This window comes from Lampetra planeri, chromosome 14 (genome assembly GCF_965212315.1).
Source record: "Lampetra planeri chromosome 14, kcLamPlan1.2.h2, whole genome shotgun sequence".
NCBI lineage: Eukaryota > Metazoa > Chordata > Hyperoartia > Petromyzontiformes > Petromyzontidae > Lampetra > Lampetra planeri.
The window spans coordinates 3,342,168-3,362,106 of NC_136120.1; the positions used below are offsets into that span (position 1 = coordinate 3,342,168).

The window sequence follows — 19,939 nt, forward strand, 5'->3', positions numbered from 1 at the left end:
TTTTGTTATGTTATCCGCACCTGCAGAAGGACGCTTGTGTTGCGCCCGAAACGTCGTGATTTAATTTAGTTGTTTTTCATTTATTTCATTTTCTACCTACGTGACTTTACCGAAAAAAACAAAAAGAATGAATCCTTGCAGTCGCGAAAACTTTAAATCTAGAACCCTATGAATAACCCAACCGGTAATGGATATACATTGTAATGTATATGCATACATTAACCCCCCCCACCCGCCTTCGCACCTGATTGACTCACAAGTGACGACATAAGTTGTATCCCTCTATTTAAGAACGAAACAGGTGGATTCTCCACAAATGTGGCTGTCGCTTGATGAGGCTGGTGGCAGTTAACGGCGAAACGTCGTAAAACGTCGAATTTTAAATGTTGTGGGTTTACTCTCCAACACACCGGTGTGCTGTACCAGTAACGAATTGGCGTGTTTCGTTTACGTGACAAACCTTACAAATTGGCACGCATTTATATTTACGCGATCTAACTAAAAAAAAACGTATATTACGGATCATATTTACATGCCTTGTGGGCAGTGTCATAAACACCAAGTTTGAGTAATGGAATGGACTTCGTGTTTCCCATGTGCAGGGGTTGGCAACGTGCGGCTCTGGAGGTGCATGTGGCTCTTTAAGGACCGCTTCGTGACGTAGTTTATCAAGGACCGTCTCTCGCATTCACATGCATTGCGGCTCTTGAAATATTGAGTTTTTTACCGAATACGAAAAAAAGGCTGTTCTTGTTCGTTTGGTTGCCAACCGCTGACCATGTGGGTGGATGAAGTCAACTTCATATACATTGCAGAGGTGTATGTATATTAAACTTCTTTCACACTGTACGCAGCCAACCGAGCTAATCGGAGGTGCGGTGTAGGAGCATCTCAAACTGCCTTTAGCGGCTAGGAATCAAACTCAGGTCATCAGGTTGACAACGTACTGCACCAAACACTGCACCACCGTTCTAACCATTTTCATTTCTAATAAATAAGGCAAATACCAGTAATGCATTGAGTTAATCCCAATGACAAAACGATACTCAAGCAACAAACATTGCAGCCAACAGAAACTCGTCAAAAGTTCTGTTTTTACTTTTCCCAAAGAGGGTGGCGATCACATACGCAAGTCATTGGTGTTCAATTTACACTCTCCAAAACAATATTTTCCAACTTATTTTGAGCCGTGAACACATTTAAAGGCAGATGACAATTCAACAAGGCGAGCTTTGACGGAAAGCAACGATTAAGGAATTGACATGCAATAGCGCCACTTTCAACGTGCGGGAAAGGCAACGCATGCCCAAGAGTCGCATAAATCTTCAGCTGGAGTCCTTATCAGCCCTGATCTACGATGGCGAAAGCTGGGGGCTTTGACAGGGAGTTTGTCACTATCTGCAGAGGTCCGCGCTTCTAAACCGGCAGTCCGCTCTCTTAATCGTCCCTTTTGCATCACACGGGACATAAAAAAAAATCCTACGACGTCCTTGAAAAAGTGGAAGCCAATATGTTTTCAACGTCATGGTCCAAATTTGCCCAATTGGAAAAACGACCTGCATATTGGGGTAACACAAACCAACATCCCCTCGTACTGCGAAACTACTGCAGACAGTGTCGGTGAAACACAGTGCCTTCAGGATCCCCGTGCGCTATAAGGATGGCGTGAATGCCAAACGTTCTAATGATGCGAGTTCATTCAGTTCCACTCACACCCATGTTGTTGATGCGCATGCGGCTCAGAGTCCGTCGGTAGTAGCTGAAGTCGTTCTGAATGGCCGGGTTGGTCATCTAGCCAGGGCACAGTGAGCACAAGCAAATAAGGAGCAGCAGCAGCAGTCGACAAATATCTCACACTGCAATTAAAAAAACATGGAATTATAATACAACCATAAAACATACAGTGAGGGAAAAAAGTATTTGATCCCCTGCTGATTTTGTATGTTTGCCCACTGACAAAGAAATGGTCAGTCTATAATTTTAATGGTAGGTTTATTTGAACAGTGAGAGACAGAATAACAACAACAACATCCAGAAAAACGCATGTCAAAAATGTTATAAATTGATAAAATTATAGACTGATCATTTCTATGTCAGTGGGCAAATGTACAAAATCAGCAGGGGATCAAATACTTTTTTCCCTCACTGTACAGCTCAAATTGTAAAACTAATTATTAGGCACATGTAACAATGCGTAGATGAAAATGAGACTTTAGCTGACAATGTGTAGAATGTGCATGTAAAAATCCACAGATTATGATTAATGCCACAATTATGCAGACCCGGGGTCAATTACATTGACAGCAGCATTGTTAGCCAAAAATACAATTACTTTGTGACTCCAATTCATTATGAATGCCATGAATACAATTGTTACTGACCCCAGCTATGCATTTAGGCTAATGGAACAAATTGTTACTGATCATATGACCAACAATGAACAGGAGACAATTTACAGAAAATACAAATTATTATTGTATAGAACTGTGAATGCAAATCGTGGCAATTGGTCGAGTTTGTGGATGGTGAATCATCAAACACCTACACATTATCCACACAACGTATTGTCCATTAAGCCTAGATAATGCTTAGATGGGTGACCACATCCCATAGCAGCCAGGACTACATTGTCAGCAGAGGCGAGTACAGTAAAACCAATTGTTACATTGTACTATGCTTCCCACTTTCACCAACCCACACTGAGCAGCATGGCGACGTGTGCTCAAATAAACACTGCGACCTGGACGGTGTCGGAAGGCCCCCATCCTGCAGTGGATTGAGGAAAAGGGCCATACATTTAATGTAGGGCCTGTTAAACTTACATCCAATGTCCACAACATATGCCTTTTAACATGCTGCCTCTCACTGAATCAGCCGGCCCCGTTCCCCGGTACCTTGAGCTCGTCGAACTGCAACGTGAAGTGCAGGATCTCTGCAAACTGCTTAGCGAGTGCCTGCTCCCGCTCCAGATGTTGCATGGACGTGAGCGGCGGGCAAGTGAGCGCCACCAGGAGGCTCTGCAGAGCGCGATCTGACAGGAGCACACGAGAAATGTAGACTGCACAGGCTGTTCGGGCAAGTGCTGCAAGTGAATGTCTATGAAGGCTGGCACGGCGTACAAGGGTGCGGTGTGGCCAACACCACGCCCATCCGCATTTTTTGTACTTATTGCGGATGTCTAAACACCCATCATGGGGTACTCATTTAAGGCTAAGTCGATGTAGGAGGAAGCCCAGGACCAGTTCAGGCATGAACCCAGGTCCCTGATTCATAGCAGTTCATTAACCACCATAACACCGCTCCCCACGCACGCACGCGCACGCACGCACGCACACGCACGCACACGACGCAGCTACCACTGGGCTGAAAAACACTTGCCCAGACGCCAACTTAATAAAGTATGAAAAAAGCATGCTTTTATTTGCTTTCATCATCTTGAGCCAAACCATAACAGATTATTGTGGGAGCACATACATTTGTAGCCAACCATGGTATGACTTAAGATGCCTTAGGCTCTACATTAATGTTGAACATTGGTACAAAGAAATATTGTTCGACGCATATCCATTTCTTCCGCTATGCTCTGACAATTATAAGAGTAAAAAATAAATCAAGTATGAAATCAAATTACAACATTTGGCAGCTGTTTACTTTCAAGCATGAGTTTGTAAAATTAAATACCTTAAATAAGATTCATACCAAACTTAAAGAACCATGTGCATATATTCAGCTGTTTCTGTACCTTTTATTAAGCCAAATGACATTTCAAACAATAGTAAGGTTACGGTTTTAAAATGTCATTAGGCTTAACAAAAGCCACCGTTCACTATTGTTGGATAAGGAATTAAACTCTCCTTGATACATCTGAGTGGAGAGGTGGGTGGCACAGTGGTTAACGCACTGCGTTACGAACCCGGCGAAACAAGTTGAATTCCCTGTCAGCTACAATCAGTGGAGCAATATCTAAACCAGCCCTAGACTCCCCTCCACCTTGACCCATTCCTACTGACCAGCATGGTGAAGTATGTTCATGGGGAAGCCTTCACCAGCAGTCGACTGACAAAACGGATGCAAATTACTATTGTTATTTAAATGTGTTGACACTTTAAACTCCCTAAGCTCATCCGTTGTCAAGATACAGCACAGAGATACACGTCACACGACGTGGCGCCTCACCGAGGCGCTGGGAGAACTCGAAGAAGCGTTTGAGTTTGGAGACGAGCGGGCAAACAGCGTTCCACGCCTTCTCCTGGAAGATCTCATTCCCAGGGTTGGAAATCGCCTGCAAGAGCACAGACAAAACACCGCAATTGTTTCAGAATGTGGTTGTTGCACACATGCACGCTGATGTCCCATGCGAGAAGTGGTGGTGGGAAAGCTAACAGAAGTTTCTTCTTCTGTTAAACAATGCTGAAATGAAACCGTGTGTACATTCTTTTAAAGTCATACCCAGTGTCACCTATTTATCCAAGCGAGCCTCACTGATACTCAAGGTTTTTTTTTTACCAGTCCTTCCTGTATTGGGATGTTTGGCCAATTCCATTAATGAGTGCTTTGTGTGTGTGTGGAAAAGTTACACAATGGCAATGAAAGGCCCATATACAGATCGGTTCATAACCCAACCATATTCGACTGCAGCGTTCAGTCACCTCAACCGGGTCTCAAATCGTGTTCACGACATTCATGCTTGGGAAATCCAACTAATTCTTTCCAGACAATTTTTGTTTCTAAAATTATTCGCGTACAAGAGACAAAACAGTCCAAACGCCCTATGGCCAGGCCTGCAAGATACTCACCGTACAGCTACAGGGGCCTCACTGGGGTAAACCTACCACTAGCATATGACAAAATGACCCTAAATGAACATAATCATCAGATCTCTGCAGCCAAGCTGAATTAGGCCTGGTTAATACTTGGATAGGGGATACCAGGTGTAGAGATTCTCAGGAGATGGCAGCACAACGGATTATTGAAACTGTGTAGAACTTTGAGCGTGTGGGTTTTTTCAAAGGTACCCCAAGTTCCTTGTACATGAAGGAAAACACTCATAAATAAGATTAACCAATCATCAGTCTTGAGATTCAGTGGGGATCTCCTGGGTAAATAAAGTAAGTCCTCTGTAGATGCGTTCCTGAAAAGTGCTAAGTTAAGCAAAACACGTGTTAAGCAAAAACTATTTCCCCATAAATATGACGGGATTAATAACTCGGGATACGCCGCAGTGTTACTGTATCATTCCGCATACTGTATCATACTGCTCCGACGTGCAGCTCAAGTAGTTTGTCGGTGACCACTCAGAAACCGCATCATAACGGTGCGCGTTACCATGTTATAATGGCGCAGGTTTCACATTGTGCAAAAAGTTTTTCCTCATGGAAGAAACGCGTTGTAGCGAAAACGCGTTGCGTGAACACACGTTAAGCAAAGACTTACCGGAAAGGACATTATTATTAAGGTTATGTTAAAGAAACAGGGAGTGATTAAGTTCGTTTCAAAGAGGTGGTCAAGAAAGCAAAAGGTGTCGGACCACCATGTTTAGGATATGGCAGTTGAGGAAATGTGGTGTGCATGAGTGTACATCTGGGGAGTAGTGGCATGGTGGTTAGTGCACTGCACGACAAACCCCCTTAACCTGTGATCAATTCCCGTCATTAATATCAGCGACGAGTGATTCTGAACTGGTAGATTCAGCCTGAATAAAATGCTTGGTGGGGTGTGTAAACATTAGCACTGGGGAGACAAAAGTGGCCAGGCATGTTGCAGACCTTCATAGGTACCAGCCTTTGCCACTAAAGTCTCTGTAGGCTACACAGGGGAACTTTATCTGTGTGTGCACCTCTCAGGAGTGGTAGTGCAGCGATCAGCATGCTGCACTACGAACCCGGCAACCCGAGATCAATTCCCACTCATGGCCAACACCAGTGACTATTATTTAAACCAGTCCTGGGCCTCCCCTAGGTCGACTTATCCTCAAATGAGTACCTGGTGTGGAGTGTAAACATCGACACTAGGGAGACAAAGGCAGCCAGGCGTGGGTATTTGCCACCCATCCCCTCGTGTGCCACGCCGGCCTTCAGAGGTGCTACCCGTCAGAGTATATTTGTCTTTGTGTGCACCTCTCGTATCTCGTTGCCAGCGCCGCAGTACTCCTGCAGCTCAGAGAGCACGCTCCGTGTGCCCTGCAGCACCGACCCCACCGACATCCACGTCTGCTGCTCATTGTCAGTCGGCTGTGCATCTGGGCAGCGGCAGCAGCAGCAGCAGCATCAACAACTTTAATTGATAAGAGCGTTTAAATGCAATTACATCTAACGATACTATAAAAATATGATGAGACTACATTCGAGGTGAATATCAGGTTACCATGGGAGACAGCAGAGAGAGAGAGCAACACCCTGCCACATCCTGGGATGGCATAAGAGGGGCCCAGCAAAAACAACAACAACAATGAGCCTCAGGGGTAGCTGAGGCAGCCATGGCAGCACCTACAGGTCCCAGGGCATCCTCGCTGTGGGGGTGGGTCCAGGCCCTCCAAGGAGTCCCAGTGATGATAATCAGCATGACAAAGTGTCAATAATGATAACTGTTGGCAATGACGAATTCTTGACGATGATGCTAATGAGGATTTAATCATTATTAGCCATTGATGATCATCAGCAGCATCAACAACAGCATCTTCTAAAACACGTAAACACGTCTTTTTGACACGAGCATTGAGATCCGTGAAAGACAGCCAGATAAACATTTGCTTTTAGCAAAAAGCATAGAGGCAATTCCCATTCTCTTATGGATCTACATGGTCACTTTTTTTATTTTAGAAGTTGAATTCACATCAGACCACACTCCACCAACACTTTGCAGTAAGAAACAGAACGTTTAATGCATTCTAATAACATCTATTTATTAATCGTCAATTAGTAAATAAAATAAAATAAATTACATCTTCCCCCTTTATTTTTTACATCAGTCAGCACTCACGAATTACCACAAACTTTATCACTTGTCCTGTTGCAAACCGCTTGGGGAAATCCATGGCGAGTCGAGGCGGTAAATGAAATCGAAATGTTTTCATTAAATTATAATGTAACCATCAGGATGCAGAGAACATTTGAGTCAGCTCAAGTTTCCACTGTTCAGGGCGCCATGACTCATTTTGTACGGATATGTGGAATTTGGGCTGAGCTCCATTTTTTGCTAATCAATGCCAAATGCATTGAACGGTAGCTACGAGGCATATCCACGACTGCAACGTGAAACCCGCGTTACTCTAACCAGGGGATGCTGTTGTGGTGTAACGGTTAGCACCCTGGACTTGCAATCCAGAGGCGGCCAGTTTCATCTCCGGTTGCATTCGTTGAAACTAAGGCCAAGTTTTCTTAAACCCCACACGCTTCTGTCCACCGATGAATGGAAGATTAGGCCAATTACACTCGAGAGGGAGGTACTCTGGAGCTCATCCAGCTCAGGCCCTTCTGCAAGCAGTGATGTCAGAAAGGACATTGCAGGGCTGCACCTTTGCCTTTTTACTCTAACTACGTTCATACCTTAATGGTGAAGTAAGCCAAGTATTTATCAAATCTTTACAATCGGGGGAGAGGGGTTTCATGACATTTAACTGAACTCAAGTCTTAATGAAACAAATGATGCACTACGCTAATTGACGGGTGGCTCCATCGCTTACTTTCAAAGTCGAGGAAAAAGTTTGGTCCCTGTTCCAGGTCAGTGCACGTCAGCACTTTCAGTAAGTTGCCCATATTGCGATCACCTGCAAAGGGCAAACAGAAAGAAATTATGTAATGCTTGAGCTGCGCTTTTCAAAGCTTTCAACCAAGTCAACCTTGAAGTACACGCAATGAACACGAATGACCGTGTTACAGCTACCAAACCACGACATCGTAGTATTCTGTGTTATCATATTAATGCTCAAATGAAATTTAATTGTATAGTATGAAGATCACCACGAAGATCATGAACAGTAGTGTATGCTACCCGCAAATACCCATCTGTGAAACAAAGCGGCTAAGTTTTTTATTTTATTGTCATATTTATGCTTGTTTACCCAGTAAGAGACTCTGTTTAGCAAAGTAGTGTCAGTTTTTGCCATCGAGCTCAATGTTGTGATGTGTAATCCTAATTGAGTAGTTTTCAGGTAATTTTTACAGCATTGGGATGTTTTGGCCAATACCAGTTACACTGTATGCTTTTATAACTAGGGGAAGAAACCATAAAACAGGAAGCCCATGCAGAACAGAGGGGAGAACATACAAACTCCACACAGAAAGGCCCCAGAATCAGGAATCGAACCCAGAGTCGCTTGTGAAGCACAACTGTTACCACTGCATCACCCTGCTGCCAGAGAACCTTGTGCTATGAGAATGTCACAAATATCAAAAGGAGTCATATTATTTAAGACATTTATTCAGATGTACAGGGTTCATGTTCCCTGCAAGCCCGATCACATTACTCATTCGAATACCCTTATCTACGTATGAATTCTTACTGAAGTCATTTGGCCAAATCGTCGTATTTGTTTCATTTCATATTTGTGGTACGTGACAATTGCCCCACTGGAGTCGGTTGGCGAGGCAAAGGCAAAGGCATGCATTCCAGACTTATGGCAGGAGAACTAAATCTTCACAAAGGGAACAACCATAGATGAATAATGCCTGGTGACTCCTCAATGAATTTCTCTCACCCAGACACCAGCCAGTGCTTCATCTCTCGCCGTTTTTACAGAAGACTTTGCAAAACATGCATTACCTGTCAAATGAAAAACACTATTCTACTGAATTATTTTCTTTTGTGCTGTCATTGGTAACCTGGTCGAAACCATCAACTTGCTACACCAGGATTCATACCTCGGATCTCAGCGGTGTGGCCTCAAAGCTCACACAAGACCATTTTGAGCCCCATTAGCCACATGACTATCTTGACAAAGCGTTACCATTAGAGTACATAATGCGGTATTTTTATTTGATGAGCGAAGTGGCACTAATTAAAAAAACATGAGCTGCCTAGCAAACAACAAGCAACATATTCATATTGGCTATAACTTTACAGACGACTGTAAACAACAATTTACAGCCCTTTGTAAAATCCTCTGCTGGACAAAGATCTCTCCAGGCCATGTCAACCATGGGAGTTGATTGACAAAACTTCACCATGCTGGTCAGCGCGTCGATGAAGGCAACATCGATGTCGGATAAGTAATTACAACAAAGCGAGCCTTTTTTTGTTCATTCCCTTTACGTAAACACAGCTGAGAGCCCAGCGCAGCATCGGTTATCTCTGCAAGTGAAAGCTGTCGCGATAAACAATGGTGAATAAAAAAAAATTCACTATGAAAAAATAAGAACAGGTATTTCAATTTCTGGCCATATAACCTATTCTTATTTTTTCATACTGGCAAAAAAGTCCCATTTTAAAGATCCCATTTTAATCATTAGCTATGGCTGGGGACCAAACTCGAGTTGCCAGGTTCACAATGCAGTGTGCTATCCCGCTGTACCACTGCTCACAGTGGCCTCGACACAATGCTACACTGTACATCGACATGGCAAACAAGAGACCAAGATGCTCATGGGCACCCCCAAGACTAGAATCTGATGGTCAAAGCCACGTCACTTCCTTCTCAGCACTTCCCAAACAGAAGTTCCGGTTTCAACACAAACTCTTGCCAAGACTTTTACATTCAAGGAAATGAAAGCCTAAAACAAATGATAATTACATTGTGTAAAAATGTTATCCTGCCCTAAACTAAACGCCACCGTCACATCAGTACAATATCCCCAATCTGTGTGAAAACAATCAATTGCGTCTACTTTTGAACAGATAAAGTAACATTTAACCTTACCCAATGGCAAGCTATCAGTTTGGTTATTAATACTCTCCAGCATTGTAAATGATGGCATCACGTTTGAAAGCAGATTAAAGCATTCGTACTGGAACGGGGTGGAGTGGTAGCACAGTGGTAAGAGCACAGGACAATAAAATCAACCACCCGAATTTGATTCCTGGCCATGGCTAACATCTGTGGCGAGTGATATATGAAATGGTCCTCGGCACTGCCCTTCACAAACCCCCAGAAGCCCTGCATCGTTAAGTATGGCCAAACAAGCACCAAGGCTGAATGAAAGGGGAGGCCCTCGTTCAGCATTTGGTTGAACAAAAAAAAATCTGTAATTCAACATTTAATTTCAAATTACATAATAAGACGACCACACTCACATGGGATTCACCCTGTTCATGATAAGTGGTTCCGATCTGATAAAGTGAGCTTACCCGAATGCTTAAAACTGTGGAGGTCCTGTTCAACGCTTCGGGCTCATTCGACTTGAACAATTTGCTCAATGAGCACTCGGATAACCTGGGAATGAAAGAGCAAAAAAAATCAGCAACACCAACCAACTTTCTCACTTTTCCCGGTACCCATAGTCCCCCAAATGAGCACACTCTTGTGGTAAGATTGAGACATCTTCCATATTGGTTCTCATTATAGAACACACATTAAATAAAATGGCATTTCATCATGGCAATGTAGATAGTATAGGCAAAAGCAACATTCACAAGCTTCCTCATATGCCACCAACCGACCACAGCACAGTGCCCGACATTGGCGTGCACGTCCCAAATTATTCAGCCATCGGACTGGCACAATTTTAATTTAAACGCAGCATACAGCCACCGTCCATCCACGCTACACCAAGCTACCTTTTCGCCAAGAGGTGACGAGTTTTATCGGCACACCGTCGTGCAGCGGCAAAAAGGGGGAAATCAGGCGACACACACGCATGGTTCTCACCACATTTCCCATCAGCCACTGGGGCTTCCCTGAGAGGGGCGATCGGCCCTTATAAGGGCAGATGCGGTGTGGCTACACTTCCTCCTCGCACAGGGCTCATGTGGCTGCCCTCTTCCAGCCCCAGCTAGGACGTTATTTTTTTCCACAATTAAAAAATATCACCCTGCAGGAAACTTGAGTTTTATTGTAAAAATATTTTTTCACGGCGATCCCGGTAACAGCACCGCCACGTTAATGAATTAGCTTTTCTCGCAATCAAACTCTACTTATATTTCAACACAATACAGGCACAATGGGCTGTTACCGGTCTATAATTTAACGTTTTACACCGATTCACACTCGCACTGTTTGGTATAAACATGCATCTTCGAGTTATATTTTGAATAAAAATGACACATTGCTTCGAGCAATTTGGCTCAGTTCTTTGTTTTATTGCGTGTGGGCGGAGGTAGGAGTATTTGTCAACAAAACCATTAAGTTGTCTAGTGGAACCACCCTAATCAAAATAGATGAGGCAGCGCACCCAAGAAAATAAGTGGCGAACTACAATTGTAGTGTCTCTGGTGTGGCTACGGGGGACGATGGAAACCAATTTCATTCAGCATACTTGAATAAAAAATAATTTATTTTTACATATCTGATTTATTGCATGTATTGTTAATGTAATAATAAATTTTAATTGAATAATCAATTTTAATTGATTAATCAATGCATTGTAAAACACCTTATAACATTCCCTCATGGAAACTGCCTTGGCACTCCACATAATGAAATTAATCAAATGTACATTTAACCACGTGTCTTCAGAAAATATGACAAAGTAATGTAAAAACACATGCATTTCCCCAGAGCTTCATACAGGATGCTGTGGCTGTTTTAAGTTCTGAGCATGTAAAATTGCTTTTATTTGCTTTGCAATATACTGTAGAGGAAGTATCTTTAAGTACAACAAATGTTGTACACCGATTCGCACGGTTGGCTTCGTACGGTGAGAAAGAAACGCAGCATACATACACACAAATGTGACCTAAGATGGAAGTGCATTTTTTAGGTTGATAATTGGAAATCCAAAATAGGAGTGATCTGAGAACTACAATTTAACAGAGACTTTACTGGAAATTGATGCAAAATTAACCCCAACTACCTTAACCCACAGTGCAGGAGCAGCCACACACTTTCAATTCCCGCTTCCCATTACTCAACGCAAGAAGAATTGCATCTGGTTTCAGTACCTCCACCCTCTGTATATCCTTTTCCAAAAATAGGTCCAAGGGCAGAGTACAAAGTGTCTACAAATACAGTATATAGACATTTTTAAATCAATTTAAATCATCCAATAATGAAGCTGATTACAGTTTATTTAATATATCTCCATTCAGCCAGTGAGACATCTGGTAAGGCTTATGCAAAATCCTACAGCAATAAAATGTTACTAGAATTGAGAACTATACAAATCTAATAATAATAATCACCTTGGCATGGTATATAGTGATGATGAAATAATAAGGCGTACAGAGTGCAGGTTTTAGTGCTTGTTGGGAAGCTGAATTTGAAAATGAAAAGTAACATACCAACGTCCCGAATGAAGAAAGTTTGTATTCAGGGCGTACAATGTCCTATGACACATATGGTTCAGAAACATGGTCATAACCACACAAAAAATGGAACGAAAAATAAAAAGTGCACAAAGAAGCATACTTGGAAAAACGTTGAGAGACATAACGAGAAACATTTGGATTAGAGGTCATACGCATGTTTTAAAGATGATTGAAACTGTTTTTTTACTTTTATTAATTTAATTTTTTTACCTACGTGACTTTACCGAAAAAACCTAAGAATATGAAACTGTTAATAAATGTGAGTTGGCTTGGGCAGTACATGGTGCTGGAAGGAATGACGGCCGACGGTCAAGAATGAATGAGTGGCAGCCAGCGAATGGAATACATTTGAGAGGATGCCCGCCAAGGACATGGGGCAATGGAAATAGCTCGCGGGCAGGTGATCAGTGGATTATTCCATCACAGGATCGCAATATATGGTGGTGGGTTGGGAAGGCCTTCATCCAGCAGTGGATTGATAATGTCTGATGATGATGATGATGATAATTTGCTGTGACGTTAGCGGTAGAGCAGTGGTGTAGTGGGCAAGCACACTGCCCTATGAAACCGGCGACCCAAGTTCAATTTCCAGTCACAGCTAACATCAGTGGTGAGTGGTACCTAAATCATTCCTGGATTCCCATCTTCACCAATCCACACTGACCACCACGAAGAATGGTCAAGAAAACTCCCACAAAGTAAAAATTAAAAATAAGACACAAATCAATTATTGAATTTACAGTAATTATATTACAACCTCTGGATGGTCACAAATAAATGTATAAAACAGTCATACTTTTAAATATGCACCATCTCAATGCGACCACCTTTCCTGAGGCAAATTATAAACGGTCATTTTTAAAGATTTTCGTCCCACTACTCCACTCAATGTCCCGCTTTCCACCAAGTCGACAAGGAGCTATCCACTGTAAAACGTTTAACATCATTAAAGTTTTAGATGCGAAAAACATGATATATAGGGAATATTCAAAGGTTAGTGATTTCCTGCTCAATGACCATTGAGACGGTGTTGATGTCCTTTTCACAAAGCTGAGCCAGTGATGGAAATTCCACATTCTATGGCAGGGGGCAAGTCTAGATATAGGACAACCAATCTTGACTTCCCAGCAAAGTGGCACTCATTTTATCGACCCCGGAGGGATGATGGGCCGAATCAACCGCCAACCAGGATTTGAACTTGAAACCTTCAGACTGAAATCCACTCATTCTCCTGCTAAGCCAACAGGCCAGATTTCATTTGGAAAACTGACATTAATAGTGAAAAGCAAGCGATCTAAAGAATTGTTTTTAATCAAGGTACAGTATTATTACATGCCGTGATATATGGACCTGAACTCGGACATTGAGTTGATGGAATATAAGCCCAAAAGTGTGCAAAAAGAAGCAAGGAGGAAAAAATGTGTATGATTAAATTGAGACCAAAAGAGAATACGTGTATTAAACAAAATACGTATATTACAGACATCAAATTTACACGAAAAAATCAAGTGGGCTTTGGCAGCAGTCACTTGGAAGTATAATATCCAGTGTTCATGACTAACAATGAAATGGCAGCCGAGGGAATTATACCCAAGAATGTTCAACAAGTAATATAATTATTACCATTAAGTGACAATGACTGGGTGATATAAAATAAACAGCACTGACAATGCTGTTGTGTAAGCTAAAAGCACTGTATATTGCACGACTAAAATAGCTTAGCATTGTAGCAGTCAACCACAAAACTTGCCAACAGGTTACCAAGAAACATTATCAACTAAACAATCTTTGCATCCGCACGAATGGGGGATCAATGGAAATAACCTGCCAGCCCTCTGGTTGATGCTGATGTTAATAATAGCAATACGATCAGCAGTTGGTTATAATCACTCATGTAAAGGGTTTTCCGAAAGAGTCCAGCTAAGGGCTGGCCCTGTAGCATTAAACTGCGATGATTAATTTCATTCTATGACCAAAATGACATGAAAAGCCCCGATCTCATCAATTCGTGGAAACTAAGCAGATCTGAGCCTTGATCATGATTGGATGGGCGACCACCATGCATAGCAAGTGCTATAGGCTCTGGGGCTACATTGTGGGCAGCAACGGGGAGTGCAGAAAAATTAAATGTGCTGTACCGCTATGCCAACACATTATACCCCCAGGCCTTCACCAACAGGGTGAAGTTTGGTCAGAACCCCCACGACCCGGACAGCATAGGAAGGCCCTCATTTAGAAGTGGATCGCCAAAAGGGCTGTACATGTACCTCTACACCACCTAAACATAGTCTAATGTGGGTTCATATTATGGTTGGGTTGGCATTAATGTGTACAATATTTGTAAATAGCTGCCACACTCTTCCTATAACCTGTTTCTTACCAATGTGGGCTGCAGAGTTCATGTTGCGTCTTGCCTGTGGCATCCAGACATCGCCACATGCCATGGCATTTGTATAACCAACAGTGGCTTGCTTTATGATGATTGCTCAGAGCAAAAACCCTATTGGTGGTCTCTTGTGGTGTACACCTGGAAGCAGAACATACTGACCTTGAAAGGCATTATTGGCCGAATAGTTTCCTAATCTTTCCCTTTGACATATACACTAGTAAACCTGACTCTCAAGGGTCACAATGGTTTGCACACTTTGCTCCTAACCCTTCAAACTGAGTTTGATTTCCAGCCATGGTTAAAACTAGTGGCAAATCGTATCTGAACCAGTTCTGGGTCCCCTCTCGACCCTTCACCAGGATGTTATGGGGAGGCCTTTCACCGATCTGTGGATTCATGAAGTGTAGTACTATATATTATTCAAACATTATACTACAGAGTGCAATTCAAGATTAATAAGAGGCACAAGAGGGCAGTCTTAAGTGTCAATCACGGGCGTCTACAGCCTGGATGGACCCTTTTGTGATGATGCTCCAAATTTAAAAGTGACCACGGAGAGGTCCACATTGATGTTTCCCTCTGGGAGCCCCAAAAAAAGCCCTCACCACAGTTGCTCGAGCAGCCATATGGCGTGTGTATGATTCACTCTAGCGTTTCAACAACAGCAGCATCAGCAGCGGGGAAAGTACAGTACTGTACCGGCTTTATGACTGCATTATCACATGCCCCATAACCTTAAGGAGGCACCACTATTCTTTGGACTTTGCCCGCAGCACAACTCAACGTAGAAACCTCACCAACTCTCAACGAGGGGGAGGGGGGGTACACGGGTTGGGTGTGAAGTCACTCAAAATGCTGGCCCTCAAACCTCCCCGAGAGAAAGGGGACCCACTATACGGCTAAGAATCACTCCATGTAATGACATTGGTGTTTTTGAAGCGTCGCCTTTCATGCTACCGCATAAGCGATGTGCGGCAACGTTGGCATGTGTGACCTGCGCTATGTTAAAAGCACCCCCCCCCGCCCCATTCACAACCCTCTCCACAAAGACAAAGATCCCCCGTATAGCCTGAACGGACTGTTAGGGAAAGTGCTGTTAGCGAGCACCTATTAAGGCCGGCACGGCACGGCACACGAGGGGATGGGTGGCCAGCACCACGCCCGGCCGCCTTTGTCTCCCCGGTGGCAATGTTTACACACCGCACCAGGTACTCATTTGAGGCTGAGTCGACCTAGGGGAGGCCCAAGACCAGTTCAGATACTCGTCACTGGTGTTGGCCGTGAGAAGGAATCGAACTTGGGTCGCCAGGTTCGTAGCGCAGCGCACTAACCCCTGCGCCACCACTCCAAACACACAACTGCACAAACACTTGCAGTCACTTTACGAAAGGTCAACTTCAAACAATGTCCGTGGTTATGCCCGAATGTGTGCGTTAAACAGTACATTTCTATATACAGTACAATGTAAGCCAGCAGTGGAAAAGGCAACAATACGCATAGGCTGTGCCGTATGCTGGTCAGCACATTGCACACAGCACGGCAGGCTCACGTTACAGTCCAGGGATTTGATTAATCACACCGAGCGAGATATTTAAGCGCCGAGCAATGTGAGCATTTACGCTCCGCTGTCGTGCAACCAATTTGGGTGTAATACGATGCAACATACCAATGTGCCTAAAAGAAGCAAAGTCGTTCAAAAGTGTTCACCACCTTACTATGACATAAGGTCCAGAAAAAATAACTGAGGATATTTGTGCGTGGGGTGAGTAGCGTGCTTTGAAAATACATCGAGACAAAGAGGAACAAATGGATTAAATCATGTCATCGCTGTCAACCCATACGGTTTTACCCGTATTCTTGTACTACAGGGAAATTGAGCTAAAAGAACGTGGTTTTTGTTCTATTTGTTTGTGTTTCTCCCTTGTGATGGGACCTTGTAGGATGAACGTTGAGATTTATAAGGGCACGTGGTGACCAATAAGGTCTGAATTGGCCTGTAATCAGTTAGGCACTGATAAGGGGTTGACAGGTATGCAATTGTGTGTAATACAATGCAACATAGCAATGTGCCTAAAAGAAGCAAGTAGCTCAAAAGTGTCCCAACTACCTTACTGTGACATAAGGTCAAGTAAGAAAAACGAAGGGCATTTGAGCGTGGAGAGAGAGTAGCGTGGTTTGAAAATACACCGTGACAGAGAGAGGAACAAATGGATTCAAGAATGTATGCAAGTTATAACGGCATCGTTTACACTGTTATGAAACCGAAGTGATTATTGGATAGAGGGATAATGATGATGATGACCAAGGCGGTCGAGACTAAATTAAGAAGTGGGAGTCAAAGGAGGGAACGACGTCTACGGCTGAGATGGAACCATAAAATTGATCTCGGGTGCGCTGGATGATCGATTGTTAACATCGAAATACCGTGAGGTGTGGAATTATCGATTTGGGGTGGCATTCATCCAACGGTGTATAGATCACGGCTGGTGACACACTGAGGGTTGGGAAACGAATTGTGTTCACGTGTTTTCAATACGACAGGTTGAATCTAATCGGTGGCATTAAACTGATTTAGTTTTACTGAAACGGAACTAAGTTGTCGTAACCAAGTTAATCTCCATTCGATTTGACTAAAACGTTTCAAAAGGATCAATTACACCGTTGGAACCTCATTTGCCAGTAAAAATGGTTCCATAGGTTCCAATGGTGTAAATGCTTACCCCGAGCTCTCATACTCTGATGGTGCATTGTCTTTGAGTTGTGCGCCTATTGGCGTCATCTGGTCCAACCCATGTGAAACTAGGCTCTAAGGAAAGCTGTCTCGGGTGTGGACCAATCAACTTCAAGGACAATGCATATATTATCAGTTATGTTTTTGCATTATGGCTGCAGGTATTGTGGTCTATGCAAACATGACTCCTTGTAAAAAAGGTGTCAGTTTTGTTGCCAGATAAAAGGGTAAAAAACCAATTATCAAGGATAAATTACTTCCTTACGAAGGGGGTTAAAAAGTAATGTAAATCGTTCCGCACGCAGTATGTATATGATAGGTGCATGTCTTGTTTAAATCGGGACGTTACCTTGGGATTTGTCCTTGGTGAAATTTGGGGCTAGGGAGCCGCATCGATTGCGTTATCGACAACATTTATCGATTAGGTAAATCCGATTTTTTTTACAGGAACGTTCAAGAACAAACCCATCTCCTTCAAGGTGAGTTTCACCTCGTAGTTTATAACTTTCTTTTTCAAAACAAGGCAGTTAAGCTGGGTTTGTTATGGTGTCGTCAAATCGGTGATACTAAAACCTGCTTGGAGTTCACCATCCCCGTGAAAAGGGGGGCTCTGTAAACCGGTTTAGTTCACCAACTTTACACTCAAACCTTTCACCAACATCTGTTGCGGTCTATAATATTAACAAAAATAACTAAGTAAGAGCCATGACATAGTTCGTTAAACACACCGCGACTAACAGTAATAATAATCACAATAATGTCCCGTTAACTCAAACCACTCGCTCCCATACCAAGGCCCAACACCGACCGCGTGAAACCACGGCCTTGCCTAGCGCCCCTACAGGCGACGACTCAACTCACCCGGCAGGGGGAGGGGGAGAGCGAGTCCGGGCCTCCCGGTCGGTCCTCCCGCTCTTCTGAACGGGCTCGGGGTTCGTCAGCAGACGCAACGAAGCATGGTGCCCCCTCCTCCTCCTTGCCGCCTAAATAAATCGATAAAGAGACGCGAGGTTTGGAGCTTTGTAATTGACTTTCTCTCTCTCTCACTCTATCACGGCCGTAATTGCGCAATTCACACGTGGGAGTAGTGGACCAACTTCTCCGTTTCTCTGCCCAGCCCCGGGGAGTCTCGGTAACGTGTCCGCCTCTTCCTCTCCTCTTCCCGTTATCTTTGCCGTCATCATCAGCAGCGGCTACGCCCACCTCTCCCCCTCCTCCTCCACCCCCCTCCACCTCCCCCTCAGCCCCCCCCCACCTCCTCAAACCCTCCACCCCCCCCCTCCGCCCCCCCCCCACCTCCGCCCCCCCCACCTCCGCCCCCCCCTCCTCAACCCACCTCCACCCCCCCCCCTCCTCCCCCCCTCTGCCCCCCCTCCTCCCACCCCTCCTCCCCCCCCTCCACCCCCCCCTCCTCCACCCCCCCTCCTCCACCCCCCTCCACCCCCCCCCCTCCTCCCCCCCACCACCCCCCCTCCACCCCCCTCCACCCCCCTCCTCCACCCCCCCTCCACCCCCCTCCTCCACCCCCCCTCCTCCACCCCCCTCCTCCACCTCCCCTCCTCCACCCCCGCCCTCCTCCACCCCCCCTCCTCCACCCCCGCCCTCCTCCACCCCCCCTCCTCCCCCCCTCCACCCCCATCCTCCTCCACCCCCCCTCCTCCCCCCCTCCTCCACCCCCCCTCCTCCCCCCTCCTCCACCCCCCCCCTCCTCCCCCCCTCCACCCCCCTCCTCCTCCACCCCCCCTCCTCCTCCACCCCCCTCCTCCTCCCTCCTCCAACCCCCCCCCCCTCCTCCACCCCCCCCTCCTCCCCCCCTCCTCCACCCCCCCTCCTCCCCCCTCCACCCCCCCCTCCTCCACCCCCCCTCCTCCACCCCCCCTCCTCCCCCTCCTCCACCCCTCCACCCCCCTCCTCCTCCACCCCCTCCTCCTCCCCCCTCCTACACCCCCTCCTCCCCCCCTCCACCCCCTCCTCTCCCCCTCCTCCACCCCCCCTCCTCCACCCCCCCCCCCTCCTCCACCCCCCTCCTCCACTCCCCCTCCTCCACCCCCTCCTCCCCCCCTCTTCCACCCCCCCTCCTCCACCCCCCTCCACCCCCCTCCTCCACCCCCCCTCCACCCCCCCCCTCCTCCCCCCCTCTTCCACCCCCCTCCTCCACACCCCTCCACCCCCCCCCTCCTCCACCCCTCCTCCACCCACCCTTCCTCCCCTCCACCCCCCTCCACCCCCCTCTCTCCCCCCTCCATCTCCCTCCACCCCCCCTCCTCCACCCCCCCTCCTCCCCCCCTCCTCCACCCCCCTCCTCCACCCCCCCCCTCCACCCCCCCCCCCTCCTCTCCCCCTCCTCCACCCCCCCTCCCCCCTTCTCCACCCCCCCTCCACCCCCCTCCACCACCTCTTGAATTTCGCTTTATTTTATT

General features: G+C 45.5%; 1 protein-coding gene across 2 annotated transcripts in view; it reads right to left on the minus strand.

The window, feature by feature from the left end:
- LOC144722306 (CYFIP-related Rac1 interactor B-like) overlaps window positions 1–18,670 on the minus strand; it is a 35,222-nt gene extending 16,552 nt beyond the window's left edge. Inside the window, exons 1-7 of one of the 2 annotated variants that reach the window (XM_078600445.1) lie at window positions 18,381–18,670; window positions 10,282–10,366; window positions 7,682–7,765; window positions 6,117–6,238; window positions 4,177–4,282; window positions 2,895–3,031; window positions 1,714–1,791 (exon numbers count right to left, since the gene is read on the minus strand). In XM_078600445.1, the coding sequence (XP_078456571.1) occupies window positions 1,714–1,791; window positions 2,895–3,031; window positions 4,177–4,282; window positions 6,117–6,238; window positions 7,682–7,754 (516 nt within the window). In that variant the 5' untranslated portion in view covers window positions 7,755–7,765; window positions 10,282–10,366; window positions 18,381–18,670. Of the gene's footprint in view, window positions 1–1,713; window positions 1,792–2,894; window positions 3,032–4,176; window positions 4,283–6,116; window positions 6,239–7,681; window positions 7,766–10,281; window positions 10,367–10,710; window positions 10,803–18,380 lie in introns of those variants that run through there. The other variant, XM_078600446.1, reaches the window with a different exon arrangement.
- Window positions 18,671–19,939: the final 1,269 nt, after the last annotated feature.